General features: G+C 42.3%; 1 protein-coding gene across 1 annotated transcript in view; it reads right to left on the bottom strand.

Annotated features, from left to right (window-relative positions):
• LOC126235246 (uncharacterized) overlaps positions 1–12763 on the bottom strand; it is a 295068-nt gene that overhangs the window by 17665 nt on the left and 264640 nt on the right. Inside the window, exon 3 of the mRNA XM_049943977.1 lies at positions 3162–3299. Coding sequence (XP_049799934.1) covers positions 3162–3299 — 138 coding nt within the window. The remainder of the gene's footprint in view (positions 1–3161; positions 3300–12763) is intronic.

The following is a 12763-nucleotide window of genomic DNA, read 5'->3' as shown; positions in this document are numbered from 1 at the left end:
TCTGTGGTCTTTCACCACTCATCTGCTGTGTCCGGCATGAATCGAGTTTGTTCAGTACCCCAAAGTTTATCTGAGAACCTTAGAATCGAATTAACTCCCAGATACTCCCAGCTTTTATCTGACCATGCGTGGGAATGAAATTATTCGCTATAATCTCTATAATTCTCCGACGAAATCTGACTGAACTTTACGATTACTGATGTATGTGACTGCACATTCAGAGTCCGCCCAACGCTAACTGGCCTCGTCATGTTCCCAAAACCCTTTCAACTCTCCTCTTCGTACCGCTTTATCTATCTATTCTCACTACAGCGTCCAAGAGGGCACCATGCCCGCAGTTTTTCACAGTCCACACCGACCAGTTCTCTGCCTCGCTTTTCTGCATGACAGTATACGCCAATCACATACCGAGAAGAGCGTGCAGAAATACATCTTACGTGGGCGCACTTTTGCAGAGAGAAAGCTACCAGAAACTTCTCCCGTAGAAATCGGACGGGCCAGTGAAACGCCTCACTTGTAAATTTGGCATGAATGTCCGTTTTGACATCGGCATATGCCGGCTGAGTCACGTATACCCCACAGAAATTTGCCGTTTGGCTCTCCTGCAGTTTTTTTTAGCGTATCCATCTCGCCACTGTGTCACCAAAGATAATGAAGCCTCCCTTGCTCTCTCACCAACACAGATCCATCTAAAAACTTAGGTAAACTAACGTAATGATGCACTGCAATGAACCAGCACAGAGTTGGGATTTGCTGATCAGAAAGGGCACTGAAAATTGAAAATAACACGCATGTTAAGCGGGCACTTCCTCTGGGCATCGGCATGACTCCATCGAATTGAAAACAAACAGGAACATAATAGTGATACCAACTTAAATTAATCGATCGTAGAAACAGTGAAAGAGATACGAAAACGAAGTATGTCTTACAAAAGTAACTCTTCACATAAAGAAAACTTAGTTGCATGTTCTTCCTGTACAATGAAAAACACGATTATGCTAGATTAAAAATACAGTCATGATGTATTAGAATGTGCAATGGACACCAAATTCTTGGGGTTGAATGTAGACTGCCAGTTGAAACAGACAGAACATGTAAAAGCTTTGGTATAGAGACTGTGCACAACATGTTGCGCTTTCTGAATGGATGAACCATCGTGAAATATTTCATGCCTCAATGTGACCTATTTAGGATATGTACATTCAATCCTCAGTTACGGAATCACAGTTTGGGGAATAAATGTTGCAAACATAAAGACTGTCTTCAATCTACAGAAAATGGTTGTACAGATAACAACAAACAGTAGCGTTAGGGTCCATTGTATTGATTTATTCAAAAAGCTAGAAATTCTAACTGTCGCATGTGAATACATTTTCCAGTCTATAACGTACATAAGAAAAAAATATTCGTCTGTATACTACAAACAGCTCAATACATGACCCTGAAACTGGACCCAGTCACTACTTACACCTAAACAGGAAAAACAAGTCAAAAACACAGAGCAATATGCTATATAATGGACTAAAACTGTACAACATGCTGATACAGGAAATTAAAGGTGTAAATGAACTTCATATCTTTAACCAAATGCTAAAAACATTTTCATTAGGTAAAAGCTGTTACATTGTAAATGAATACTTAGAATAATTGCAGGTAGTCACTTCATACTCATGAATACCCCATATTTTAGGAAACACTATTTGACATAATTATGAATATTGTAAACTAATTATAAGAACTGTACAAATGGTAAGTGTTCATATATGTATATTTAATAAGAACGTTTGTACCAACAATTGACTACATCAACTCATTTTTTATTGCTCAACCGGCTGAATAAATACGTCACTCAATTAATCAACCAATGTTCGCTTGGAAGCTGATTGAGATGGACTTGCATTCTCTTACGCGAGAAATTGCTGTCTGGCTTAGAAGAGATTGTCATTGACAAGTTGTGACACTCGTCTCCCGTCCTTGCTGGTGACGATATTTTAACGACCACTATTCCAAGGCTGTGAGTGGTGCATCATTCCTCGTAGATACGTCGGACATACCGCATTGATAAAGCAACAAATCAGTCAGCTTCACTGGCGATATGGCTGTGAGCAAGCCCAAGCATAGGTCCCTTCTGCCTTTCTGGCACTTCTCCGGGTCGACCGATCTTCCTTCCTGCGCTCATTTCGTACAACCATCAGGTACGTACCCACAACTTCAATGCCATGCATGACTGAGCGAGGTGGGGTAGTGGTTAGCACACTGGACTTGCATTCGGGAGGACGACGGTTTAAACCCCCATCTGGCCATTCAGGCTTAGATTTAGTGTGATTTCCCTATATCGCTTAAAGCAAATGTCGGGATGGTTCCTCTGCAAAAGAGACGGCCGACATCCCTCTAGTCCATTCGTTAAACTCTCATCTTCGTTCCTCCTTTCTTTCAACGCCAAGAACTACGTAAGTGGTGGACGTCCACATGATCTCCTAGTACCAATTCCACACTAGAATGTTATTGTAATTGACTGAAGCGATTTCACAGATTTGCTGTAGCTATATTGTTTGACATATTCTCGCAGGGCTTTGCTCTGACGTAGAAAATCTCTTTTCTTTCTTTTACGTATCAGAAGTGCTCCATACGTGACCCCTACTGATTCTGCATATATCAAGTTTTTCCCACGTTCCGCACAGCAAGTCCCTATCAATTCTTTCAAAAGCGCCGTTGATGTGAGCTCACAGTTCCGGTAGATTTGCTGATAGAAGAGGCATACATACTAAATATCCCACGTAACCCCACACAAAACATCTGCCTTGGTTTAAGTAGCGAGACTGACGTGAATGCATTTCAGGAATAATACACGCTTTATCGGCGCCTGCCATCATCTTGCCTAACTGCTCACTACCGCACTCTTATGACAGAAATCTGAAATGCGGCTGCAATAGTACAAATCTTTTTGAGTTTTTATAATATATGTCTTTTGTGACAATATGTAAATTAACATTGAGTGAATTTATGAAATCGCTTGAATCATTTGTAGTAACGTAGTATTTACAGCGTTCCAAAGGGTCTAGTGTTCCCTTGTAAGGGGGTTACTAATAATATTATGTCGGGTGAGTATGGGTGAATATGGATGTGATGACCACTCCCTGTTAGAACAGGACGGTACTTACAAGCGAGGAAGTGTATGCCGCCAGCCAACCTCTTGAACATGTAGCGAGGATTCCGGAATGTGTACACCGAGAAGAAGGTGCCCATGAAGATGAGCAAAAGGCTGATGATTGAGAAACACACCTCCGACCGCGTGTAATCTGAAACATACAGGCGTTCATGCAACCAATTGCGGCGATCTCCATCGAGCGGGATATAGGTAAAAAGGTGGATCTGTCGCCAACTATACATAATGTGCTTTCATGTGTCTAAAAGTTGCAGCCAACGAAAACAAGACTGATGGGAAAAAAAGTTAGTAACCTTTTTAATCACCATAACTGCTAATTCATATGTACCACTGTGAGACAAGACAGTTAGTGCCTTCATGGATAAAGTTTTGCAGCTGCCTAAAGAACCATAATAGTACCCATTCGTGCACCTCTTCATCTGAATCAAGTAGACAGCCAATAATGTCTTTCTTCAGGGCTCCACAAATATGTAAAGCGCATGGGGGAGAGAGTCTGTACGGACGGTGTAAGGGCTTCCTACAAAACTTCTATAGCGTAGTCTAAACAACCTTGGGAACACGTGGGAAACCGCATACGTTGTTCCATGAAGGCATTTACCTTTTTGTCTCACAGTGGGATAAATGTGTTAACAGTTATGTCAAATTACTTTTGAAATAATAAACAACTGTAATTACTTTTCTCCACCTATCTCGTATTCATTTGACTGCCCGTTATCTGTCATTTATATGACATTTATATATAATTGCAATAATACCTTTTTTAATTCATTATGTATCTCTCCGCATATAGCCTTCTTCTTTAGAATCTAGTTTGATAGCGGCTCATACTTTTGAATATCGTCTGCCCAGTATTCATTCTTCATATTAAACTTTCATTTCTCACCTTCAGCCAATAAAAAATGCATAGTGTCTCTCAATTAATATTGGTACTGGTACCTAATACGTTCTTGAAAAAAATTCCTTTTTTCTTAACTATAATTTAATTAAAAAATGTTCAAAAGTGTGTGAATTCTTAAGGGACCAAACTGCTGAGGCCATCGGTCCCTAGATTTGCACACTACTTAAACCAACTTATACTAAGAACACACACACACACCCATGCCCGAGGGAGGACTCGAACCTCCGGCGGAAGTGGACGCACAATCAGTGACATGACGCCTCTAACCGCGCGGCCACTCCGCGCGGCTTATAACTTAATTACTATTATTATTATTTCTATTATTATGCTGACTCATTACTTTATAATCAATAAAAACGTGTAACAACTACAAAAAATGTTAAAACACGACCTATTATATACACTGAAGCGCCAAAGAAACTGCTATAGGCATGCGTATTGAAATACAGAGATATGTAAACAGGCAGAATATGGCGCTGCCATCGGCAACGCCTTTATAAGACAAGTGTTTGACGCAGTTGTTTGATCGGTTACTCCTGTTACAATGGCAGGTTATTATCAGGATTTAAGTGAGTTTGAACGTGGTGTTATAGTCGGCGCACGAGTGATGGGACACAGCATCTCCGGGGTAGCGATGAAGTGGGAATTTTCCCGAACAGCCCTGTCACGAGTGTACTGTGAATATCAAGAATCCGGTAAAATATCAAATCTCCGACATCACTGCGGCCGGAAAAAGATCCTGCAAGGATGGTACCAACGACGACTGAAGAGAATCGTTCAACGTGACAGAAGTGCAACTCTTCTGCGCATTTCAGTACTGGGGCACCAACAAGTGTCAGCGTGCGAACCATTCAACGAAGATCATCGATATGGGCTTTCGGAGCCGAAGGTCCACTCGTGTACCCTTGATGACTGCACGATACAAAGCTTTGCGCCTCGCCCAGGCCCGTCAACACCGACATTGGACTGTTGATGACTGGAAACATGTTCCCTTGTTGGACGAGTCTCGTTTCAAATTGTATCGACCGGATGGACGTGTACTGGTATGGAGACACCCTCATGAATCTATGGGCCCTGCATGTCAGTAGGGGACTCTTCAAGCTGGTGGAGGCTCTGTAATTGGTGTAGGCCGTGTGCACATGGAGTGATAGGGGACTCCTGATACATCTAGATGCCATTCTGACAGGCGACAGGTAGGTAAGCATCCTCTCTGATCGCCTGAATCCATTCATGTCCATTGTGCATTCCGATGGACTTGGGCAATTACAACAGGACAATGCGACACACCACACGTCCAGAATTGCTACAGTGTGGCTCTAGGAATACTCTTCCGAGTTTAAACACTTTCGCTGGCCACCAAACTCCCCAGGCATGAAGATTATTGAGCATATATGGGATGCCTTGCGACGTGCTGTTCAGAATAGATCTCCAACCCCTCGTACTCTTATGGATTTGTGACGGCCCCGCAGGATTCATGGTGTCAGTTCCCTCTAACACTACTTCAGACTTTAGTCGAGTCCATGCCACGTCGTGTTGCGGTACTTCTAAGTGCTCGCGGGTGCCCTACACGATATTAGGCGGGTGTACCAGTTTCTTTGGCTCTTTAGTGTATAGAAGAGTGTAGATCTAAAAGGAAGCAATAAAATAAATAATTATGATGAAGGCTTTTTTGAATGGTAGTAGATGATTATAAAATTTAAAAAGAAAGAAGATTCTGAAATCTGGGCCGGTGAATAAAGTATGGCAGTACGGTCGTCGAGGTTAACGTTGAGTAACTCCATACTGATGCACCCGTACAGGGTGGACGTATTTTGCTCAAGATCCAATACTGACATAAAGCGGCAACACCTCGGGGCACATACGTACCGATCTTATTACTGGTCGGTAACCTACATAATTGTTGTGTGTCCCGACGGACTAGGTATATTAACGGCGCAATAAGTTGGCCGTAAGTCGGCCCATTCGGAAGACTTCGTGTCGACTGTTCTCTGTTGACATCGCTGCCACCCTCAGCGACTACAAAGCTGTGACTGTAATTGCCTGAGGAAGCGTTGTTGTGTTGTCTGTGCGAGTTTTGAATGCCATTTTTATTCTATTCGTTGTATTGTATAACAACAGCCGTAATTTAATATCATACTGCTTGCTACAGATATGAACCGTATTCCAAGATGACCGCCTCTATAAGTGCATTCACGAATCAAATGATTCAAATGGCTCTGAGCACTATTGGACTTAATTTCTGAGGTCATCAGTCCCCTAGAACTTAGAACTACTTAAACCTAACTAACCTAAGGACATCACACACATACATTCCCGAGGCAGGATTCGAACCTGCGACGGTAGCGGTCGCGCGGCTCCAGTCTGTAGCGCCTAGAACCGCTCGGCCACCCCGGCCGGCCATTCACGAATCCATGTCGAAATTTATGAGCACTTGATCGGTACGAGGCCCGCAAGCTCATGAGTTTGCAGCACTTCACTTATCACGTACTCTCACCCCACATAGACAAACCTATCTGCCTAAGCACCCAACTTCGCCTCTCTGAGATCATCGCCTAACTTTTCGCATGCCTACTGTAACTGACGCGTTAAATTTTCGATTCAACGAAGGAGTTAGGTACAGCCAACACTTTGGAAATAGCAAGAATTTATTCTTACTAGTTTATGACTTAACCTTTTTCAAAAGCTATTAAACATTAGCACCTGTTACCAATGGATATGTATTTTGGATAACAGCAAGGAATAAATATTTACCATTCGCAATTGATGGCTGTACCTGACTCCTTCGTCGAATAAAATTATTACGATGTTGCTGACAATGATCAACCATGTTAATGATATTAAAGTCCGTCAATACAGGGAATAAGAGCTTTAATTGCCGTGTGCCGGTTTGACAACAGCTGGATTTCGAGGAATATAGTCACAGGAGTCGAATGTTAATGCGCGTCATTTTCATAGCATTTTTAGTAATGTGTATATTCTAAACTCTTTCTCAGAAGTAACTGTGTAAATAGTACTACTACCTCTGTATGCATTTTTTTTATTACTGAGCGGAAACAACAGTGACGTTTTCGGATTGGGCTGTCAGTTGCTAGATTCATATTACTGTGTTACACTGAAGAGCCAAAGAAACTGGTACACCTGTCGAATATCGTGTAGGGCCGTCGCGAGCATTCGAAAGTGCCGCAAAACGATGTGGCATAGACTCGGCTGAATGTCGAAATAGTGCTGGAGGGAAGTGACACCATAAATCCTGCAGAACTGTCCATAAATCCATAGGAGTACGTGGGGGGGGAGATCTATTCCGAACAGCACGTTGCAATTTATCCCAGATATGCCCAATAATCTTCATGTCTGGGGAGTTTGGTGGCCAGCGGAAGTGTTTTAACTCAGAAGAGTATTCCTGAAGCCACGCTGTAGCAATTCTGGCCGTGTGGGGTGTCGCATTGTCCTGTTGCAATTTCCCAAGTCCGTCGGAACGCCCAATGGACATGAATGGAAGCAGGTGATCATACAGGATGCTTACGTACGTGTCACCTGTCAGAGCCGTATCTAGACGTAATGCGGAAACGGATCGATTTATCAGACGTTCAGAAGGGCATCATCATCAGATTTCGGGACAAGGGTGGTAGCATTTCTGAGACGGCATGCTGTCGTGGTTAAAGTATACCTTGCATGGCAAAATGGCGCTATCCAAAACCAACGCCAAGGCAACCTTGGTGTGTCACGGACGACAGAGGACAAAGGTGAACGACGGCTGTGATATTTGTACGGACGAATAGATGTGCAACTTTTGAGCACCTGACCGCCCAGATGAACGAAGAGGCTACCAACAGTGTCTCCACAATGACTGTTCAGCGAAAGTTACTGCATATGAGCCTCCGCAGCAGGTGTCTAGTTCATCCACCCATGCTGACTGCTGTTCATGTGCGACGAAGGCTGGAATTTGCACGCCAAAGTAGCAGTTGGACGTGCATTGAGTCGCAACAGGTGAATCAAGTTTTATGCTCCATCGTACAGTTGGTAGTCGGGGTGTACGGCGTGAAACATCTGAAAGCAAACAAGGAGTGAGCGTTATGGTTTGGTAAAAGTTTGCTTGGCATTACCTGGGTGATCTCGTCATTTCTGGAAGGCACGAAGGATCAACTCATGAATGCATCTATCCTTGTGGATAATGTCTGCCCCTACATGTAGTTTGTGAGACCACCTCGATCGGGCTGATCGCGCTGTGGATCCTCAGCCAAGAAACCTTGCACAGGTAGCCACAGAAGTGGAGTCGGCATGGCTCTACATCCTTCCACAACCCCAATGGTTCTCTTCCTGCAAGCCTTGCAGCGGTCCGCACTGCAAAAGGTGGTTCTTCTAGCATTTGCAGGGTCTTCGCATTTGTGTGTAATTTTCCATTTCATTGAACTCGTATGTACAAAGCAGAAACTGACACACCAGTGTCTTCTGGAAGGTCCACATCATGTTTACACTTAGTTTTGTTGGAAATTTTAAGAAGATTTACGGAAAGTTTGCGAAGTTGAATTTCCTGATGATGCTACCGAACCCTCTAAACGTGGGAACCTTTTCCGTTATTGAATTTAAGCGAACACATTATGCGAATGAAATCTTGAGAAACCATATTTTCATGTCCGAACCGGAAATGTATCCGAGATCCCTAACACGCGATAATTTTAATTAAATGTGACGCTGTGCTCACACGTCAAGAGCTAAGCGGCCGTCTGTTTGGCTTCACCGCGTGAAACAGAGCGCTAGGTTTATAATTAACACTTTATTAGCTTTCTAATCAAACTTTCTACTTAGTTGTAACATCACAAAGTAAAATGTATGCCTGTTGATCGAGCTGGGTAAACGTCTCTTGTCAGTTTGGAACAACCCAGAATAATTGTAATGTAGACAGTGACAGGCACTTTTTCGGGCCATTAAGACTAAGTTTCCTAGATGAAATTCGCTCGGACGCAGCTGCCGATAAGTCTTCTTATTGATAGTCAAAACTTGTTGTTGTGGTCTGCAGTCCTGAGACTGGTTTGATGCAGCTCTCCATGCTACCCTATCTTGTGCAAGGTTCTTCATCTCCCAGTACTTACTGCATCCTACATCCTTTTGAATCTGCTTAGTGTATTCATCTCTTGGTCTCCCTCTACGATTTTTACCCTCCACGCTGCCCTCCAATGCTAAATTTGTGATCCCTTGATGCCTCAGAACATGTCCTACCAACCGGTCCCTTCTTCTTGTCAAGTTGTGCCACAAACTCCTCTTCTCCCCAATTCTATTCAATACCTCCTCATTAGTTATGTGATCTACCCATCTAATCTTCAGCATTCTTCTGTAGCACCACATTTAGAAAGCTTCTATTCTCTTCTTGTCCAAACTATTTATCGTCCATGTTTCACTTCCATACGTGGCTACACTCCATACAAACACTTTTAGAAACGACTTCCTGACACTTAAATCTATACTCGATGTTAACAAATTTCTCTTATTCAGAAACGCTTTCCTTGCCATTGCCAGTCTCCATTTTATATCTTCTCTACTTCGACCATCATCAGTTATTATGCTCCCTAAATAGCAAAAATCCTTTACTAATTTAAGTGTCTCATTTCCTAATCTAGTTCCCTCAGCATAACCCGACTTAATTCGACAACATTCCATTATCCTCGTTTTGCTTTTGTTGATGTTCATCTTATATCCTCCTTTCAAGACACTGTCCATTCCGTTCAACTGCTCTTTCAAGTCCTTTGCTGTCTCTCACAGAATTACAATGTCATCGGCGAACCTCAAAGTTTTTATTTCTTCTCCATGGATTTTTATACCTACTCCGAATTTTTGTTTTGTTTCCTTTACTGCTTGCTCAATATACAGATTGAATAACATCGGGGAGAGGCTACAACCCTGTGTCACTCCTTTCCCAACCACTGCTTCCCTTTCATGTCCCTCGACTCTTATAACTGCCATCTAGTTTCTATACAAATTGTAAAAAGCCTTTCGCTCCCTGTATTATATCCCTGCCACCTTTAGAATTTGAAAGAGAGTATTCCAGTCGACGTTGTCAAAAGCTTTCTCTAAGTCTACAAATGCTAGAAACGTAGGTTTGCCTTTCCTTAATCTATCTTCTAAGATAAGTCGTAAGGTCAGTATTGTCTCACGTGTTCCAATAATTCTACGGAATCCAAACTGATCTTCCCCGAGGTCCTATTCTACCAGTTTTTCCATTAGTCTGTAAAGAATTCGTCTTATTATTTTGCAGCTGTGACTTATTAAACTGATAGTTCGGTAATTTTCACATCTGTCAACACCTGCTTTCTTTGGGATTGGAATTATTATATTCTTCTTGAAGTCTGAGGGTATTTCGCTTGTTTCATACATCTTGCTTACCAGTTGGTAGAGTTTTGTCATGACTGGCTCTCCCAAGGCCGTCAGTAGATCTAATGGAATGTTGTCTACTCCTGGGGCCTTGTTTCGACTGAGGTCCTTCAGTGCTCTGTCAAAATCTTCACGCAGTATCTTATCTCCCATTTCATCTTCATCTACATCCTCTTCCATTTCCATAATATTGTCCTCAAGTACATCGCCCTTGAATATACCCTCTATATACTCATTCCACCTTTCTGCGTTCCCTTCTTTGCTTAGAACTGGGTTTCCATCTGAGCTCTTGATATTCATACGAGTGGTTCTCTTCTCTCCAAAGGTCTCTTTAATTTTCCTATAGGCAGTATCTATCTCCCCCTAGTGAGATAAGCCTCTATATCCTTACATTTGTCCTCTAGCTATCCCAGCTTAGCCATTTTGCACTTCCTGCCGATCTCATTTTTGAGAAGTTTGTATTCCCATTTGCTTGCTTCATTTACTGCATTTTTATATTTTCTCCTTTCATCGATTAAATTCAATATTTCATCTGTTATTCAAGGATTTCTACTAGCCCTCGTCTTTTTACCTACTTGATCGTCTGTTGCCTTCACTACTTCATCCCTCAGAGCTACCCATTCTTCTTCTACTGTACTTCTTTCCCCCATTCCTGTCAATTGTTCCCTTATGCTCTCCCTGAAACTCTGTACAACCTCTGGTTTAGGCAGTTTATCCAGGTCCCATCTCCTTAAATTCCCACCTTTTTGCAGTTTCTTCAGTTTTAAGCTACAGTTCATAACCAATAGATTGTGGTCAGAGTCCACATCTGCCCCTGGAAATGTCTTACAATTTAAAACCTGGTTCCTAAATCTCTGTCTTACCATTATATAATCCATCTGATAACTTCTAGTATCTCCAGGATTCTTCCATGTATACAACCTTCTTTTACGATTCTTGAACCAAGTGTTAGCTATGATTACAAGTTATGCTCTGTGCAAAATTCTACCAGACGGCTTCTTCTTTCATTTCTTACCCCCAATCCATATTCACCTACTATGTTTCCTTCTCTCCCTAATCCTACTTTCGAATTCCAGTTACCCATGTATATTAAATTTTCGTCTCCATTCACTAACTAAATAATTTCTTTTATCTCATCATACATTTCATCAATTTCTTCATCATCTGCAGAGCTAGGTGGATTATAAACTTGTACTACTGTAGTAGGCGTGGGCTTCGTGTCTATCTTGGCCACAATAATGCATTCACTATGCTGTTTGTAGTAGCTAACCCGCGCTCCTATTTTTTTATTCATTATTAAACCTACTCCTGCATTACCCCTATTTGATTTTGTATTTATAAGCCTGTATTCACCTGACCAAAAGTCTTGTTCCTCGTGCCACCGAACTTCACTAACTCCTACTATATCTAACTTTAGCCTATCCATTTCCCTTTTTAAATTTTCTAATCTACCTGCCCGATTAAGGGATCTGACATTCCACGCTCCGATCCGTAGAACATCAGTTTTCTTTCTCCTGATAACGACGTCCTCCTGAGTAGTCCCCGCCCGGAGATCCGAATGGGGGACTATTTTACCTGCGGATTATTTTACCCAAGAGGACGCCATCATCATTTAACCATACAGTAAAGCTGCATGCCCTGGGGAAAAATGACGGCTGTAGTTTCCCCTTGCTTTCAGCCGTTCGCAGTACCAGCACAGCAAGACCGTTTTGGTTAGTGTTACAAGGTCAGATCAGTCAATCATCCAGACTGTTGCCCCTGCAACTACTGAAAAGGCTGCTGCCCCTCTTCAGGAGTCACACGTTTGTCTGGCCTCTCAACAGATACCCCTCCGTTGTGGTTGCACCTACGGTACGGCCATCTGTATCGCTGAGGCACGCAAGCCTCCCCACCACGGCAAGGTCCATGGTGACTTGTTAAATTTAAATTTGCAAAGCAGGTACTTAAAGTGCTCAAACCATATGTTCAACTGGATGATAATAGATGATAATAGAAAAACCATATTCGCATGTTTGATTAAACTACTCTCCTAGTTATCAAAGATGCTTGGAGTTACGCTGCCACTGAACCCGTTTAATGACGTTTGTGGCGTCTCGCATATAAGCACCCCCCTATTTCCTGTTGATATTACCGACAATATTTAATATAATGAGTCCTTTTTATTTTAATTCGTTCCTTATACTTGTACAATATATATTTCTTAAGCTTGTCAGTTGTCATCCCCCAATTTATTAAAAAGATCTTTGTATGGAACTGTGTGCTTCACGGTTCCGTTCCGTTTTCTTGAAAGATGTAAAGTGTGGAATTGCAATATTATCCTGCTTCCAGCTATT

Source organism: Schistocerca nitens, chromosome 2, assembly GCF_023898315.1.
Source record: "Schistocerca nitens isolate TAMUIC-IGC-003100 chromosome 2, iqSchNite1.1, whole genome shotgun sequence".
NCBI lineage: Eukaryota > Metazoa > Arthropoda > Insecta > Orthoptera > Acrididae > Schistocerca > Schistocerca nitens.
Note: the sequence above shows the minus strand (reverse complement) of the source record. Positions and strands in the feature narration are given on the sequence as shown.